The 20,482-nt window shown below is 33.7% G+C and overlaps 2 protein-coding genes across 2 annotated transcripts; both read left to right on the top strand.

Moving 5' to 3' along the window:
- The first annotated feature begins 4,358 nt into the window (after positions 1–4,358).
- Positions 4,359–13,835, top strand: LOC128235639 (uncharacterized). Its single transcript, XM_052950443.1, has 3 exons — positions 4,359–4,521; positions 4,907–5,086; positions 13,218–13,835. The coding sequence occupies exons 1-3, from the start codon at positions 4,359–4,361 to the stop codon at positions 13,823–13,825; spliced, it is 951 nt and encodes a 316-aa protein (XP_052806403.1). The 3' UTR covers positions 13,826–13,835.
- A 2,257-nt stretch (positions 13,836–16,092) lies between these two features.
- Positions 16,093–19,614, top strand: LOC128235640 (uncharacterized). Its single transcript, XM_052950444.1, has 5 exons — positions 16,093–16,335; positions 18,204–18,289; positions 18,610–18,676; positions 19,074–19,269; positions 19,505–19,614. Exons 2-5 carry the CDS (start codon positions 18,225–18,227, stop codon positions 19,612–19,614), a joined length of 438 nt encoding a protein of 145 aa, XP_052806404.1. The 5' UTR covers positions 16,093–16,335; positions 18,204–18,224.
- The last annotated feature ends 868 nt before the right edge of the window (positions 19,615–20,482 follow it).

Consider the following 20,482-nt stretch of genomic DNA (forward strand, 5'->3'; position numbering starts at 1 on the left):
AAATGCAGTGCTTTATGTGTAGTGACCTAGATGGTGACCTAGATTCAGAAAATAAATGTTAATTTTTTGTTTAATGTTTCGCGTTACACTTTATTGTTATATACATATACATGAGACGTTACGTACAAGCATTATATTGGATCTAGCCGTATTTTTTCATGCAGATGCCAATGCAAATCCGATTAAATCTTGATTGATGAGTATCAGTGTTGTATACGGTTTATGCCTTAATTGATTTCAATGTGAATGCCGGTAAAAGTAAAACAAATTTCTTATGCTGTTAAAAGGGATATAACATCTCAAAGTCCCATTTCACGCATTTTTCATTTGAGAGATGAAAGCAGTAATCAAAACATAACTGCTTGACTTGAATACACTGTCACAGAGATTGGTTTTACCTAAAAATGATTTCGCATAAGCAAAGTTAACACATTTCTTATTTCATTCAAAAGCTTTCTTTTGAAGGAAACCTTGCTGTTTCATAAATGAAGAACGAATCAGAAGGACACCATAAAATAGTAGTGTTCGTTTTATCAAATCTAAGGTTTATGTATGTATTGACTCTAAAGACATAAGTCTTTAAGTAAGTTCAAACTAAATATAGCTACTATGTATACAGTATCTACTTTAAACCAAGATTAAACCTGTAAATAAAAACATTTTGTAACGTACGTTCCAAAACTATGTCAGAGAATTTGAACATGATCTCGCGGGCACTGATTGGCGAAACGCAAATTATTAAAATAATTAGTTGTCGCTAATGAAATATTTCATTTCGTTGCATGTGATAAAGTGCTGCATGGAAAAATTTAAAGCAAAACAACAAGTGAGGCTGCTTGTTTTATTTCCGTATTGTCTTTTTGTTTTTTGTTTTTACAAAAAATACATGTGCAAATGACCTCTGATTGGGATTTCCTTAAATATTCTTCCTTAACTTTTGAATGTTAAATTCTTCCTTCTTCGCGTTGTTACAGTTACAACACACTGTAGTATGGGGATTTACCTATTTCATATTGAGATGCAAACCTTAGATTACTTGTATTTCTTCAACGAAACGAGGAAATTTTCATAAGCTTTATTTAGGTCAAAATTATGCCTGGCTTTTGCTACTTTAGAAAACTTTAGAAAACACCAAATATGTGCTTAAAGCATTTTTAATACGCAATTGAAGATACATGAAAAAACTATTTGGAAATCACTGTTCCCAAATTATGTTATTTTCTCAAATTTAATATACTTCTTTAACTGTAGAAAAATTTAAAGTCATAACGTGGACAAGCCCATCAATCAAAATAAACACTATTACAAGGCGAGGCTTTTGTCAGTTAAAATGTTATTGAATTAAGCGTTTTGAAAAGACAATCAGCAATGACTTTTTTTTTGGGGGGGGGGGGTCACCTTTTAAGACTTGGAGATAAATACTCACAATAAGCCTTCTTTTAAACGATGAGGCAAGATCTTTTCATGTTGGTCCTAGTTTATTTACTGAAATCATCTATAAGAATATTTAAACAATATTAAAAATATAGGTTTTGAGCTTGAGGGTCAACTCGGCATAAGTACCTCACTCTTTCAGTTTATAAGAAAGCATATGAGTAGAGAATACCTCACACAGAATGGACGTTGCAGTACCATTGCGAGTAATTAAACTTAAACAAAGTGACAGAAAAATATCGAGAATACGAGGAGGGAATGGACAGTAAAGTACCATTAATCATTCACAAAGTAAATATCGATGAATGACTGGAATGAAACGTAAGAAGTAAAAACAAACAACAGCAGAAAGCAGGCACTGATGTTAAACCCTGTGAATCTGGCCGATCTTTGGTAATTTCATAGAATTCAACCAATCAAGTAATTAAATCAGATACTTAGTAAACATCTTCAGATACCTGTTTATTGTCTAACATGAGCCTATGCTTCCATTTAAATATTGAGATCAAAGCCATGCTGTCATTTTGTATTTGGTAACTTTTGTCAACACAATATTAAATATGAAATCTGCTATGCTAAAGAAAATGTTATTGTGATGAAATTACACACATTAGCCAAAACGCACTCAATACATAAAAAGGTACATATTTTATCTACTGTTCAGAGTTTTGTAATATGAAACATCCTTAGTATCCCAAAGAATAAAAAGTAACTAAATGGGTTTCACATCATCGCCTGACATTAGACTGGACTTTAATAACATGTTTACCATCGTTTCAAACGTCCACAGGAAATTATGATATTCGTGAACATGAAAACTCTTTTCAGCCGACAACAAAAACCTTGCTTTAAACAAAACAAATTTGGTGGAGATGAACTGATAAAATTACAATCTCAAGGAAAAATATTGCACTGTTTTTATGTCAAAGTCATTAATAAAAAGTAGTACTTTTTATATTGTGTACAATTTTGCACCACGTTTATTTCCTTCTACTATAAGATACATACAGTTGCTGAACATATCATTATACGTGAAAAAAATAATACGGACACTGACGCTGCACTAGTGGACATAACTATGGCATCCTTTTCGTGGATAACACTTTGGTTTGCGACTCTACCCTCCGTCCTTTTCATGGAGATTTGCGAGAAAAAGTTCGAGTACGAGTTTGGCTCACTTGGCGACCGAACTAAATGTACAAGTGTATACCAACAGGGCGCTTGCAGACAAAGTTAGTGCTCCCACATGACAAATAAAAGGTAAGGAAAAATAAAGTAGGATGTGTATTCTTTTCTTTTTTACATGCACATACACGATAACAATGTAAACGCAATCAAACGCACCTTCAGTTTAGAAATATTTGCTAACTTTATTGATTCTCGCTAAAGAGAGTATGTAATAAGCATTTCAATAATTGATAACAAATGAAAAACTAAATATTACTAATTGTTTCAAAATTAATTCAAAAAAGTGTAAGAGATTTATTGTAAACCATAATCGAATACTAATCATAACACAAATCGTGTTTAGTTGCGTTATACTTATGACATATTTATAATTTCCAATGCGTTTAATAATAAATTGAGTGTCCAATTAGTTTTGACGAAATGAAATTGCACCTTATATTTCCTCGTTGCTAGGCGTTTTCCTGCCATTCCATTTATTTCCGATCAGTTGTGCAAACATTGATGTAAAGACGCAGAATGCTTATTTGTTTTTATCAACGATATTCGAAACCGGTTCATCAAAATCACATTAAATGGATTGTTTAATGGGGATATCAAAATACTTCTCTCGAGTGACACACTGGTGGAGGCGCAAATCATTTGTGCCTTCCGAAAGATCCAATGCCTGGTGAACAGGCTTCTGGTTGTAACGGAGCATACGTCTATGGGACAGAATACGAAACGGGTTCAACTGTTTTTTACCAACGTTTATGAACACAATGTTCCATGTGCAGTATGCCTGTCTTAAAGCACGGATCTGCTGATGATTCCAGCTCGAACCGAATGCTATAATGGATGGACGAAAGAGTATTCTGGTTATTTGATGTCAGAATATTACCAATATCAACGGCGTGGGTACGTTTGCATGGATAGGAATCCAGAAGCAATCTGCTAAGACGTAAATGGGTTCAAACACTCTGATAGCAGTTAAATGATAAAAATGATAATAATAGCGTTCTTATCAAGATGTACATTTGAAATGTTGTCACATATTCTTCGAATTATGACAGATATGTAGATATCAAAACAATGTAAACATATAGCCATTTCCTATTACATCTTCGTCGTTGGTATAAGTATATCAATAGTTGGCGTATATTTAAAGTCATCAAAAAATTAACTGAGCTGACATTGTTAACGAAGCCAATTAGTAAAGATGGCTCTCTCTTCCGATGTATTTGATATTTACCATTATTGATCAGAATTAATAAAACAGGTCTATAATAGGTGGATGAATAATATAAAATAATTGTTATGTTTGTATCTATGATGTATGTTATATAAGGGTTTGAATGCTATATGTTAAATATCTATAGTTATTCGAGGTCGCCTTGCAAGGGTCAGTTTTATACTGCAATTTTATCTATTAAGCAGTATTACCAACGACCAAGTGATTCTTGTAGTTATGTTATTTTTCTCCAATCATTAAGTAAATAAGCATTTAATTACATACGGTGTAAATGTGTCTTACAAAACAAGGTACTTATGTTTAAGTGATCTTTTTCCGGCATATGTCAGCTGTGGTAATATCATTTTAATTAGCATAGTATCGTTATTGCTTATAACAACATGCACGATCTAGTTTCTTGTTACATAAACAAAACGTCGTTGGCCACCAAGACGCACTAAAAAAACTCCGTAAAAATGTTAATAATTTTAGTGAGTTTATTAGGATTATGCTTTGCGCAAGATCCGCAATGGCATCAATGGACGGAGCCTTCTTGTTACAGATCAAACCGCTTCGAGTACCAGTTTGGTATGCTGGAAAACTTGAAAGCCTACAGTGGGAAAAGAACGAACTGGTTTCGAAAGTAGCCTCTCATATTTTTCTCGTGGACACGTTATCAAAAAAGATTAATGGTGTGTTTATAAAGTTGTTTTGCAAATACCAAATATATGCGTCCATTTATTTAAAAACATTAATTAGTCACTAGAAGTAATTAATTAATTAGCAACCAATTGACATGGCATACGTTTGAGATTATATTATATTTGTGTAACATATTTTAAGCAAAAAAGGGACATACTTTTATTTTGACATTAAAATCTGTATTTGTACGCTGTTCAATTGATTTACAAAAGGTATATATTCAATAACAATGCAGTGTATTGTGCAATTTTCAACGAAAGTCATACGACATGTGCGTATACCATTTGAAGTGTCGATTCGACTTTCAGTTGTAAAGAAACATATTTTACTTCAATTTCAAAGGCCAAAATCCTGATACATGAACTCATAATACAGTTAAAAATATCAAAGAACTTAACGATCCCGGTGGTAATACCTACAACCGCTGGGGAAGGACGTCGTGCCCAAATGATTCAAGCACTGATATCGTCTATAAGGGGTTTGCTGGCGGAGGACCACATAAGCAACCTGGTTCCGGTACCAACTACCTGTGTCCACCTAAAGATCCACAGTGGGGTAAAGATACGTCACCGTCATTCAAGGGTTTTGTTTTTGGCGCCGAGTATCAATGATATGGAACATTTTTGGACCATTTGAAAGACCACGATGTACCTTGCGCAGTATGCAGGACGATAGGAACCAATGTTCTGATGATTCCTGCCAGACTCGAATGTTATGAAGGATGGAGTAGAGAATGCCATGGTTATTTAATGACCGAGCGGGATATCCACCTGTCTAATAAAAAGTATATTTGTACGGATGGCGAGCCGGAAGCACGAGTTGGGACACACGAAACTTCAGACAACGCTCTATTTCATTTTCAAGAAGCTTTGTGCGGCTCCCTACCTTGTCTGCCATACATTCGAGAACTTACCTCTGTAATCTGTTTATATGGCTAATCTTAAGGATTTTATTTATATTATAGTCATAAGGTTTATTTCATTTCAAAGCAAAGAAATAAAGCATTTCGAGGAAACCTTGCGAAAGAGTTCTGAACAAAAGTAATTCAATATGTCAATTATCTGTAATCAAAATAAAACTGTATGTAATATGTGGACATAATTTATTTTGACCCTCGGCGACGTAGCTCAATGGGAGATATTCATAGCCAGGACGGTCATTCGAAAATAAATCTTTGATCTTATCTTAAGCGAAACATACTTAAAATAACTTAGCAGGCCGGGCTTTCTCATTTTTGATTTTACACATATTTGTACTCTGACTTTTAACCTAGTATTTATTAAAGCATTGTAATTTATTGAGACGATTACTTATTTGAATACAAAATGTAATAATATTAAAACAAACACATACATACAAACATATTACTGTTCGATGATCAGAGATTAATACAATGTAGATAGCTAGGATGTAGATATATGGTGTCTTCATGCTTTGATTTCAAATCTTGGAAACGTTGTTTTGTGTGTGCAACTTTGTTTTAAGATGACTCTTAAGATGCGGGCGTTTGGAGACCTGGCGATTTACGATAACATTTAACCTCTAAAATTCAACGGAATATCGATAGTTTAAATGATACTTGCAAGTCCAAACTATTCAAATTAGCTTGAATATAAAGTTTTTTTTTTTTAATTTTAGCTCCATTTAGTCCATTGACATATGCCCCTTTTTCAACTTAAAATTTACGTTAAAGTTTGCGTACTACCTAAAATATTTTCAAAGTCCATTTACATCTGGCTTTGAAACTTTGAACGCTTGTTAACCATCATGCCCCCAACGTGTACACTGGAGGAGGTAACTCTATAAAGCATTTTGACAAAATTATGCCCCTTTTTCGACTTAGAATTTACGTTTAAGTTTGCGCATCACCTCAAATACTTTCAAAGTCCATTGACATCTGGCTTTGAAACTTCGCACACTTGTTAACCATCATGCCCCCAACCTATACACAGGAGGAGGTCACTGTATCAAGCATTTTGACAGAATTATGCCCCTTTTTCGACTTAGAATAATTTACGTTAATGTTTGCGTATCACCTCAAATATTTTCAAAGTCCATTGACATCTGGCTTTAAAACTTCGCACACTTGTTTACCATCATGCCCCAAACCTGTAAACACGAGGAGGTCACTGTATCAAGAAGTTTGACAAAATTATGCCTCTTTTTCGACTAAGGATTTACGTTAAAGTTGGCGTACCACCTATGATAATTTCAAAGTCCATTGATGTATTGCATTGAGACTTTATACAATCATGGTATTCAACCACCCAAGCTAATTGAATAACCAAGTTAGATAACTGTATGTTGCAAATAATGGCCTTTTATTATTAGACTTAAAAAATCAGGTTAAAATTCTGCATGTAACCAGATTTATGTTTATATCTCAGCACATCATGTATTGCATTGAAATCTAATCTAACAGTGATCCATGCATGTTTGCCAAAACTTTTTAATCCTTACACTGAAAAGCGGCGGAATAGTCGAGCGCGCTGTCTCTGTGACAGCTCTTGTTAAAGTGACTACTAGGCTACGCTATTAACACAGAAACATGGGGCAACTTTAGCAGTATTTGTTTATCTTATTCCAGCTTAACTCCTTCATATTCATCAAAGTTACATCTTTCCATTGTTTGCGTCTTATTTTGCTATTATTTAAGCATTTGCACTATTTCTGCGTATTGAAACTTACGTATGCCCTTCTCAGGATTTCTATTTCCTAATCTGATCGGCATTTCATTATTAAGTTTAAGCCATTTAATCATTTTATCATAATAACATAATTTATGATACTCGGATCTTGACGGTATGTCATGTGGTTCATTTTTAAAATTAGCAATTTTTTTTTTATTAAACATGGCTGAACTGTACACGCGAGTCATTAAACCTACAATCAAACAAATAAAATGGAAGCTTAACTAACTCGGGATATTTGCGTATGAATAAAACAACAACAGCCGACCAAAACCCTGAATTCTTAATGCCATTAAGCGAATTGATGTCTATAACATGTGCTCCCGATTATCGTAAGAAAACTCATGCGACCGTCGCCGAATTCTAATACTGGAGACTGATTGTCGACTATCTATATGTCTAATAAAATTGCCCAAGCAGTTAAGGCGATTGTATTTAGAACACTCACTGACAAGTTGTAAAGTACACCTCTGAAACCACAGTTCGCTTGGACTTACTTATTTTAAACTTGTGTGATTAGTAGTTCGTACAAAGATGTTGACCGGGCAATCTATACACAGCCAGATTTTTTTTCGTACCTACGAATTTTTATGTTAAAGGAAACGTACATGTATTATATTTTATCAAGAACTGCTGTTTCTAATGACATGAATATGCCAATGCATGTCTGATAATACCTAACTCTATCAATGTATATTGCCCATAAAAGCTTTCACTCAGAAGCCACGAGTGAAATATCTACTTTGGTGATCACAATTTGAAAACATATCTCATATCTAAACAGAAACAAATAATTATACTCTATATAATTGTATCGTGTACTAGCTGTCAAACATATATGTATGTTTTGGTACATTGCGAACATGCTTTAGTTGATTTCAATGTACATTCTGCATTATCGCATGCTGGCAATAATAAATCAGAAGTTATTATGTTTTAAAAGGGATAAAACTTCCCTTAGACTTATGCCATTTTGCATGGACATTTCAAATGTTGAAAATATCTTATTTAAGAGAAATACCATTAGAAATCGCAACATCACTGTTAATCATGAAAACACCTTCACAATGAACCGTTTTGCTTTTTCATAAATTCGCATAAGCACGTTTTAACTTAATGTATCCTTAACTTCAAACAAAACGTTTTGGAGGAAAGCCTTCATGTTTCGTAAATGATTTACACACCAGAAGAGCAATTAACTTACTATTAAATAGTCCCTTTATCGAATCTAGTGGTTATGTATGTATAAATCCTTCAGACATGACTTTTTTATACGAGATCGATCTAAGTGCAGCTAAAATATGTACATGTTCCACTTTAAACTTATTAAAATGTACAACCTGTACAGAAAACCGTTTTGGAACTTACTTTCAAAGTTATGTTATAGGGTTTAAATTGAAACTTGTTTATTTCACAACGGCTGTACTAATCACTCATGGTGGCACGATGTGTCGCGAGAGTGTGAACTTGCGTTGTGGTAGAAACTGGACCACTTACAAAATGAGATGTTCTCGCAGGCATTTAATTGTTATGCGAGTATGAACAAACGACGTAATGTTTTAAAATGATTTTTGTCATAAAGTTAATAACTATATTTCATTGCATTTTGATTAAGAACTGCACGGCATATATAAATAAACCACCTTTTAATAAACTGCTTTAGGGCTTAGTTTTGCACAAAGACGCTCCTGATTTAATTTCCTTTCTGTTTTATGTTTACTAAAATGTATCTTTAAATGATCTGTAAGATATTCTCAAATATTCTTCCTCAACCTTTATATGTTGAATTCCTTTTCAATCCTTGGCGCTGTTTAAATTATCGTACGATATAATTTGGGGATTTACCTGTTTTACTTTGAGATGCAAACCATAGATTACTTGTACTTTTTCAATGAAACGAGGAAGTAAACACTTCTATTCGCTCTATTTAGGTCAAAATCATGGCTGACTGTAACATCTTGTAATAATATCAAACATGTGCTCGAACAAACTGTATTTACGAGCATAGACGAAACATAACAAAACATGTTTGGTAATTGTTTTCCTCATATATAAATAAGACTTTATACTAACAAAGAATTAAGACTTGTTCCCAAACTATGTTTTTTCTCTGATATTCTTACACAAATATCTTCAAAAATCTGCTAAATCAAAATGGTAATGCAATGTTATACTCGTGGACCAGCCCACCAGTCAACTTAAACACTATGCTTTTATTGAAAAAGATGTAATATAATAAAGATTTGTTTTGAAAATATATTCAGCAACAAGACCTTTAGGGGATTTTATCTATTAAGACTTGGAGATCAATACCCATGATAAGCGAGAAAGCAAATTCATCCCACGTAAGTGCCAGATTTTTACTTTAATCACCCATAAGACGATACATACTGTTAAAACGGTTTTAAGCTTCAAGGTATGTTGGCCTTATGACCTGACTAATCATGTAAAACATATGTGGAGAGTGTATCTCAAACAGAATAGAAGGTATAGTACCAACATCAGTTAGACTGGAAGAATCGATGAATCACTGTTTCTAACCAAAACATAGTTAACAAAAAGAAAGAGGGTCCTATGTACAATATTTGCAGCATGTAAGACGGCCATTTTGATATGGGCAGGCAAACATGTGTCGACGCCAGGAGAAAGGGGTACAAAGTCGGCAATTTTAATTTCGAGTACAATGTCAAAGTTTTGTAAATTATTTAGCTTACTTTTATTATTGTTATTAGTCACCATTTCTTTGCTAAATTTATTAATCTTTAAAGGTATAGACTGGTAACGACAAGCTATAAAAACAAACGTATTTTCTCCCTAGCATATACGTAATTTCCGGATGGTAACATTCCTGTTGAAATTTTACGTTTTTTTGTCTCCATTAACTGCTTTTCGAGGATGCTTATGCCGAATTTTGACATGTACTTTTTATTGCAGTTATATAAATTAAATATTAAGCTTGATAGCGTTTAAATGAAAACATAAAAGAGAAAATTAATTGCTTATTGTCAAAATCTTAAAACTTAGAAGTAAACAACTGTCTTGAAACGGCGATTTGATTAAATTTCCATACAACATTGTCAAAAATAATTTATGAATCTGTATAATTTTATGTTTTCTTCATCTTAAAATGTCAGTAGGTTTGTAGTCCGGGGAGTACAGTGTTTCTGATAGACTTATCACCGACACTGATGGCATTTTTGTTCAGGATTTCTTTAACTTAAAATCTACTTTCTGGAAACACTCAACCTGACCATAACGCTGCAGACAATTTGGACCTGTGTATGAGTTTCGAAGAATTTACTTCCGAACACAGTGCACTACATATATATGTATATTTATATTCATCACATTGCAATTTTTATTTCAGGACAGTATCTATATTCCTTGCTAATTTTGATATCTGTATGAGTATCGTGTACGAAGTTGAATTCATTTCAGAAAACCGTGCACTACATATATATATCTTCCCATGTCATGCCGCCCAAGAGACTGGTCAAATATATTTTTTAATCGTCATGGGCATGCGTTGTCTTCATAGTATATGCAGAGTTACATTGCAGTTATTTTATCTTGAGTTAAACGGCTGTTAATTGACAGTTTGTTTCAAGCAAGTAGAAGAAGATTTGTGGTTTCGCATGACTGCCTTGTGATACGGAATCAAAACACACATAGTGAAAATCAGAATATTTTACTGGTTTTCATAGTTTGTTTATTGATAAAATCATGCAATATATAGAGCAAAATTGAAAAATATGCAATAAATATGATTATTATTTTTGCCGGGGAGCAAGCATTTTACCTGTTTGATACAAAACTGAGTTGGCGGGGAAGGGAGAAATTACAGTTGTGAGCTTGGTAATCATTGCTACAAGTACTTTGATGTTGGAGAAGAAAAGGCGGAGTTGCATTTTGATAATGGTGTCAACCAAAACAAAAATCATGTCAATCTTTGGTATGCACTTAATGAGAAACATGACAGGTGCAAATTGAGCTTTTCTTTAGCTGAATTGCAAATAAGTATTTCCAGTTGTGTAATCTACCGGTTTTATGGTGTTTATATAATGTACTGATAAATGATGATGATCAAAATATGCTGGTGAATAAAGATCATTACTGGAAGAAATAAGGGGGTTTTAATTTCCAAGCACTGGTTTTTGTTGTAAGACTGAATTTCTACTATGAAAGTAAGACATACAAAGTTCCACCCGGGAAAGGCTTCCCTTACAGACTTGAACCTTAGCTTTTCAAAAGTATTCACTTAAGTGTTAACCATGTTGTTGATGGCAGCGACAAGTACAAAATTGCCAGAACTGTTAAAATCAATGAAAAACAACTATCTATACATGTTGCCAGAGAAAGTATATGTGTATCAATTATCGTAACTTTTGCAATATTGAATCATAACCTCAGATAGAGACAGTCAAATGCTAAGACGATATATGAGGTAGTTGCAACTGTGTCCAGCTCATCAAGTAGTTGCCATGACACTCCCCAACTTGTAGCTGATGCCAAGGCTATCCATTTGTTACAAAACCTTCGGCAGTACTTCAGGATTACAAACACCACAAACAAACCATACTCTAATCACAATTGCTTGAACGTTAAATGATGGGTGACCATTATTAGGCACTGTGACTAACGACTAAGTGATACTCGTAGTTTTGTTGTTGTTGTTTTCTCAAACATTTGGTAAATAAACATATCGTAACATATTGTTTGAGTGTGACCTACCTAATTAGATGCTTATGTTTAAGTGTTCCTTTTCCAACACAAGTCAGCTGTGGTAATATAATTTTAAGTGACATAGTATCTTTATTTCCTATAACACCATTCACGATCTAGTTCTTTGATACATGAACAAAACGTCGTTGGTCACATAAGAAACATTATAATGGATTTTGTTATGAATTGCAAAATGTAAATAATCATTCATTAAGAGACAATCAAGACACCACATCAGTCTGATTTAGTATAAGACAGACCTTCAAAGTGTAGCAAAATGGTTTGCGGTAGAAGGATAAAAGCATTAACTGATGACGTAATATATAGAGGATATTTGTTCATATCCGTGTAAGATCGTATTTAATTTTACGAGTCTCATAGACAAACATATTTTCACGAATGAAGATAATTACGATCTTAAACTGAAATCAACAAATTCTCTGTTTATTTTATGCTTATTTCAATGTTTTATTAGTATTTTTTTTTCAAATATCCCCCGTCTTGAAAGAGTGTTTTTACACCACTACCTGTGAAAACCCTTCACGCAGTTTTTTGCTGATGGTGAAGCTGTCAATTTTCTATTTCCGGTTCGCGGAGAAATAGTTATCTGATATAGTTTATTATTCACTCGTGTTTTAGTGAAAACACTTTATGAACTAATGAACATAATGAAATATTAATGCATGAATGCTCCAACTCACAAGAGTGAATGCACGAAGGCATTTTAAAATTTAACAGGGAATACATCAATGACCAAATAACTACGCCGCGATTGATTGAATGAACATTTAAATGTCAAATATATACGCAAATCATTTGCGGATTAACATTGGATACAAATAAACCACATTTTTTCATAATTTTAGTTTGTTTCATGATACATTGGTATTCAGTTATTTCTAGCTGTCAGAGACAAGACTGATTCGCTTGAAGATAGGTCGTTTCCCAGGTAAAGTGTGAAAACCACGCTAGGTTGTTGACAGTTTTTTAGGCGTAGGTTGATTGTGCAATCAGTGTTGCGTAAATGTTTCTCATTGTATGTCCGAATATTTTGAATTTAAATATGACAATTGTTTTCCAATCGCTATTTGCAGAATCGGCAAAAGTTGATTAAATTAGCGCATTTTATATAGCAGTAAATTACATTAGAAATGCGAATCGTGATTATAAAATAACAAAATCAGTGATTTGTTGTAAGCTGGTCTCGATACGTTTGTGAAATACACAAACATCTACGGTTTGTGAAATACTCACATCAAATGTTTTACTTTCAGGTGATAGGTCTGTTATCGAGCAACTCGCTACCACTGTTGACCGTTTGAGGAGAATTAAAACACACGGTGGAACCACCTACATCCGCTGGGGGAGGACTACGTGCCCGGATGTTCATGGCTCAGACCTTGTTTACAATGGGTTTGTTGGTGGTTCGCCGCATCAATATTCTGGCGGTGGTGCCAACTACATTTGTCTACCTACGGATCCGCAGTGGGGTCCAGATACGTCGCCAAAGTACAAGGGATATGTGTATGGCGCTGAGTATCAGTCCCATGGAACATTTTGGGACGATAAGAAAAACCACGATGTTCCTTGCGCAGTTTGCAGAACGCCAAAAACCAATGTTCTTATGATCCCCGCCAGACAAGATTGCTACGACGGATGGAATAGGGAATACCATGGCTACTTAATGGCAGAACGAGATAGTCACGCGTCAAACAAAGAGTTTATTTGTGTGGATGACGATCCGGAAGTCAACGTAGGTACACATGCGGATCTTGACGGAGCTTTGCTACATTTTCAAGAAACAGTGTGCGGAAGCCTACCATGCAAGCCATACATTGCAGGCAGAGAACTCACATGTGTTGTCTGCACCTTTGGTCCATAAAACATTCAGTTGTCGGTTTATGTTTATTTCTTATTATCAATCAAAAAAATAATTCGTAAAGTGTTCAAATATCGTCAATCTCTTTTAAATTTAACATTGTTGTGTTTTTACTAATCATTAATTTGTTTACTTGAAAACCTGGCTTCGGTGATCAGCTATGCTACCCTTTGAGGATTTCACAGTTGCTAAATGAAAAAGTGAACATACAAATGCAGTAAACATTTTGTTAGAGGAAAAGGACCTTCTGAGGATCATCCAGACCCTAAGCTTGCAACATATACACATACATCATAAATTTTAAAACTAAATGTAATATAGCCAGATAGATTCTTTTTTCAAAATAAAAAACATTTTCGTTTTTTGCTTAAATTTATAGAAACCTTATAACTGAATAAGTATTGATATTACATACTATTGTGGTATTAGATAAGAAACAATTTTACTAGAACTATTGAAGGTGATTACAATATATTAAAGATTTTACGACAGGTTGATAAATATTCCCAAAACAGATAGGCCTTAACACTAAGAGCTACATCTGTATCAAAGAATACATTGAAGTTTCAAAGGCCCTCTTGCAGTATGACAAACAGCCATTCATCTCACCTTACTACAGGAACACACAATATTCAGATTGATCAAGTCTTGCAGGAAATGTGCCATATGTGTGTATGCATATACATGATAACTTATATAATTAAGGAAGACAATTACGTGTGAACATTCTTCCTCATGTGTTTCATTAATCCAAATTAAATAAAATTTAAATGCAGCGACCAGCTGTGAACCCGATTCCACTCAAGAGAGTCCAAAAAGAGATAGGGGAAAAATACTGTTAAACAAAGATAATATATGTCGTTTGAGCAGCTTCTGAATGATGTTTATCTGTTTAAATTTTACACTGGCAAAATCATTCATCAATTTAGTCATTTATACCAATCCCTTACACAGAGTTTACATTTTCGGTGAAGGAATCTGTATTCTTTGTACACAAATAAAGCAACTTTGAAAGGGCATTCCAGTTCAGGTGCTATAACATTTCTGTCGGATGTGGATAAAGGGAGCAAGAGTGACAGTGACATAGCCTCACAGTTTACGCACATCTTAGAGCCTGGCGAATTAGTAATTGCTTATGGGGTATTTAAGACATCCTTCAGTAAAACAAAGTGCAATTGCACATTTTACAATTTATAAGCGGCATGCAGAGACTATATTGAAATTAAATACATACTCTATAGCAAAGCACAAGAATGTATATGTATTTTGTATCATGTTTTAATATCTGTATTGACAACACATCGATGTATATATATATATATATATATATATATATATATATATATATATATATATATTTGTAACCAGATATGTTACACACTTTTCTGTATAAATCATGACATTGTGGACTGTTTTTCATTGATTCATTTAAAGGTCAAATGGCATTATCTGTCATCAACTGGCACTATGATGACCTTGTTTCCCAAGCTTTAATACAGGCACTGCATCTGAAAAAAATAAATGCAATTAATTTCTTAATCATAACACATCGAAACCTATTTTATACATTTAGTTTCTGGTAAGTTGTCATCTATTCACAAAATTAATACACAGTAGGACACACAGACAAGATCAGCTGTATGATAAGACAGAAGAAAGTGTACCTGTTTCTCAACAAACTGATATTTATATCCATTTCAAATGCATTTTACCTCAATTCTGGGCTAGAAACAATATTACAATATGTAAAGAATTTCAATGCAGCTGTTTAACTAAATCTTTGTTAAACATACAGCATACCATATCATCACAATATTATACGTTTTCTTAAATGTAAACAAAATATACTGTACATGGATTGCATAATTTGCTTACTGTTAATTAGTTCTGGTCTTTTCCCAGATAAAGTAAAACCTCAGCCACTGTGTCCATTACTTATCTCAACAACTGAATTCTGAGAGAAACTTTGCACCAGGATGATAATTTCCAGTGAATGTTACTGCAAAAACTTATCAGAAGTAGCCATTGTTAACATTTTTTGTACTACCTTCCTGGAAATTGTGTACACGTGGTACACATAGCAGAAAGCAATGACGTAGTTGTAAATCCCTCTATGGCGACCAGGGAAAAAATCATAATTTTGGTCAAAAATAGCTATATACTAAGCATTTTTTATTTGTTTTACTTTATTTAAAGCCTATTGTACACTATCCCGAATCTCCGTGGTACCATCTCCGTGCAATTATGCAGTATGGGTACATCTTTTTACGGAAAGAGAATGGTAACTTGGTAGTGTTTAAAATACATATTCAACATTTTTTCGTTTATTTTTATGACTTTTGTACAGTAGTATAAATCGTCCACCCTTTGGATGAAAAGCAAATGAGTTATCCGGATTTTGTCTATCCGAAACTAAATCACTAGAATCAACATCCGGTATAATTTTGGCTTGTATTTTCGATTGATTTCTAGCAAACTTGGTTTACCACTACATCGTCGCTTATTATTATTTGGTATGTTCCAATCTAAAAAGGGATTTGCTCCCTTAACATCTCAGATTTTAATAAATAAAAGACGAAAGGATACAAATGCCTTACATTTTGTTCACAGTGACTTGGAGGGAATGTGCTGAATTTTGACCTCTACAAAATTTAGTGACATTTTACCTAAAATAACCTAAAATATATGTATATATTTTTTTCAGATTCATCAAAGGGGTCACTCATACCAACTATCTAGCATAAATAACTATGAATTACGGCACTTTTACAAAGTCAGAAAATCTCGATTTGTCTAAATAGAGTAAAGTGAAATAACTCCAATTTCATCGAAATGTGACAGCTAAGAAAAACATGCCTACTAAAGCACCCAAACGAAAAGTTGCAACAAAAATATATATTTTAGGTTATTTTAGGTAAAATGTCACTAAATTTTGTAGAGGTCGAAATTCAGCATTCCCTCCAAGTCACTGTGTGTTCAGAGGGTTCTGGTGCAATCGAGATGGATTTTAGTCAGTCTGATTCAGAAAATGATTCTAGCCATGAAAGTAATTATGTCAATGATGAATCAGATGATGATTAATGTAATACAGAAACTTTTCAGTGTGAAAGTTTTGACCATGATTTAGAACCCTCTGAAGAGGATTTAAGACGGAGAAAGAGAACTGATGATTTCTTTGCTCAGACCTGCAAGTGTAAATAACTCTATGGCAAACCATGTAGTCAAGTTGTGGATGGTAATGATATTTCTGACTTACGTATGTATTCAGCTGGTATGCAGACAGATGAACTTGATCTTGTTATTAAATCAGTCATGATATGCCACAGAAAAAATGGCCAACAAACTGACAGTAGTAAACATAAACGGCAGGCGAGGGTTAGGCCCAGTCAGAAGTTTTTTGTTAAGGGAGTTGAAGTTTGCCGTGAAGTATTCTGTTTGGCATACAACATCGGAAAGGAGAAACTAAAACGAATTGGTCGGTCTCTTGACAATGATGGATTTATTGCTAGGACTCATGGTAATACCAAAAGACTACCTCATAATGCTATCACATTTGAGGAAAGAGAAAACATAAGAAAGTTCCTCATCTGACAATGCAATGCCCCTTCCCGGAAGACTTCCAAACCACCGCAATAGTAAAGTGTTGTTGTTGCCATCTGATAAGTCACAAGCAGACATTCATGTGGAATATGAATAAATAGATGGTGCAAGAAGTATAAGTCTTAGTACTTTTACCCGAGTATGGCGGGAAGTCTTAGTACATTTACCCGAGTATGGCCGGAGTTGTGCCTACATATTGTCTAAGCGAAACCAAAACAGACTTGTGTTTTAGATGCCAAACCTTTTCTTCTAATATTTCACAAAGTGGTGCCCTTTCTGAAGATGATAAAATGACACTTCTTGATGAATATGAGAGTCATGTTGAAAGTGCCAGACATCAGAGGGAGCAATATAGAATGCAGTGTGCTGACTCTAAAGTTATATGTAGTGAAAACATTACAGTTGTAGGTGTGCTTTGGTTAATAAATTTCTATGCGCTATAGTTTTAGCTGTCTTATGGCATGCTTCAATATTTTCTAGTCTTATAATTAAAATATAATATGTTAAATTCTATTGATTTATATTAATTGACATGCTGAATATTGAGTTATTATTTTTTAGAATGTCCATCTGCATCAATAATAGTGACTTTTACATTTTACCGAAGCTTTTTTTCATGCCTATTATGCTTGTATATTCATGTAAACTTTGAGCATATAAATATTCAAAACATGGATAAAATTCTGAAACAGAATGAAAAGATACCCATCAGATCATTTTATATTACTTATATATTTCCTTCTAGGCCATCAATATAAATTGTGAAAAATATATATTTTAGGTGCAGTATCATGTTCCTTAGATGCAACCGTCCACTACAGCTGGGACTTTGCACAGCAGGTTCATATTTCACACCATAGCGAACAGGTTAGTTAATTTTTTTCTATCAAATACACGGAAATTGATTTTTTTACTGAATTATCATCATATTGCAAGAGATAATCTTTTTTAAAGGATTTATTGTGCAGTAATTTGCATGATGTATCATACTTGTGAGTGCCTTAGGTTTACTGCAGTAAATGTATGTTTCAACTGAAATGGCTTCATAGTGTATTTATTGAATGTAAAGTGTTTATGTTAGAATTATTTTTACATGATTAAGAAATAGAATCTTTAGAATAAAATGCTTGTTCTAATAACCAAATACTGTTGTCAAATATATGTTGTCAAGCTTTTATCTATTACAGGTTGGACCCCTGTATTTCAAAACTGCCAGGAGATGTGAGGTATTTGGAGTTTGCTGTGAAGGATCTGGTAAGCTTATTCATTATGACTCACTACTTATATACAAATCTGAATTCATTTTTTTACAGTTTAAAATTGCAAAATGTTCTCTGTCATTATAAAGTTGTCCTGATGTCAAATGTTAATAATTGAGAATTGAAGGAGCACTTCTTAGCAATAAATGTTTTACTTCATTCAAACAAACTGATTAAGAATGTAACATTTCCATTGGTCAAAAGCCATCATGTACATATCAAAATCTGGAATTGGATGTGTATATGAACATTTATTTGGTATATGTAATTTATGAGAAATGGTTTAAATGTTTTTTGTATTAATGTTGAATGCTGGTGCTGTTAAATTTTGCTTCTGTTGCTGATGATGGTGATGATTAAGAATAGTAATAAGACGGATAAATATTTTTCAGAGAATCAGGTGTTTTACCTTGGTGATGAGGGTGTTGCCCCAGGCAAAGGAGCAAACACAGTTGCCAGCTACCTCCACCATTACCTTGAAAACTACAGCCTGGGTGAGGAACATGCCCAGTTCCACTTTGACAATTGCCAAGGACAGAATACAAAATAATGCAGTTCTTGGTTGTGCTGTGTGGAGAACATTGACGGGTGAGAGTTGTTGTGTTTGAGTGGAAAAATAAAATATGTTTCATGATGTTAACTAAATTATGTTATTGCTTTTTAACTATCTCAAAAGGTTTCCAGTAACACTATAGATGAGTGAAACAGATGTATAGCTTTAAAAGCTTTTAATTTGTTGTACTTAAAAAATAAACAACAGATAAAATTCAGTGTTTAATTTGAAATAAAGAGATCCTATTAATAATTAACTATTCTATTCCAGGAGGGCATAAGACAATCCAGTACTCACTGATGCTAACCGGCCACACCAAATTTTCATGCGATTGGCATTTTGGAGTTTGGAAAAACAGATGGAGACACATGGATGCATAGACAGTTAAGGTATATAGGGAGTAAGATTTTTACCACACCAATATTTTAAAACATTATAGACATAAATTACTTGCACATGTTTCAAGATTTATTGATTTCCTTCTTTTTAAAACAGTTATAAACTAATAAGAAGTGGCATGAAGAAAATGGGATTTTTATAGCAAAGATTGAAAATAATTATATATGACTTGTGTTATATGATTAAAATTGATAATTATATGAAATAAGTTCATTTATTATCATGTATATTTAGATATAATAGGTAATTGATAAATTCACTGATGTTATATACTTCATGTATGTATTTCATTGTGCAAGAGTACTGCTCAATATAATCACCATAGAGCAATAACACAATAACTGCATATAGAAATAGAAGCAGATATTGAGTTCTTCCACTAAATTGACAATATAATATGTCATATTGGATCAATTCTGCCTGAAATTCATTCATCATGTAATGCTTTTCTTCAAAACTGGAGGTGGCTTTCACAGTAGCAATGTCATCCCGTAAGGCCACAACATCCCCCATATTGTTGATGGCAACAGCAAACCAGTGTTGTTCTATGACTGGAGCACCTTCTTCAAAGGCATGTTCAAACCATTGAAGAACATTTCGAAATACCATTCATTTGAGGTGTCTTCTAACGAGCCTGGGATTGTAAGAGTAAGGAAGTTTGTTGAAGCCCCTGAGGAGAAAATTAACATACTGAAAACCTGCCAAGTGGATATTTGTGTTCTGCCAGAGCAGATCTTTGGTGAGGGAATAAATGCTAAAAGGCAATGGTACTTGCATGATGTAATTAGAGACTTTTGCAGATCGGATCATGCTAAAAACACAACATGCTCTTTGCCATTATTTGCAAAA

This window comes from Mya arenaria, chromosome 5 (genome assembly GCF_026914265.1).
Source record: "Mya arenaria isolate MELC-2E11 chromosome 5, ASM2691426v1".
In the NCBI taxonomy this organism is placed as follows: Eukaryota; Metazoa; Mollusca; class Bivalvia; order Myida; family Myidae; genus Mya; species Mya arenaria.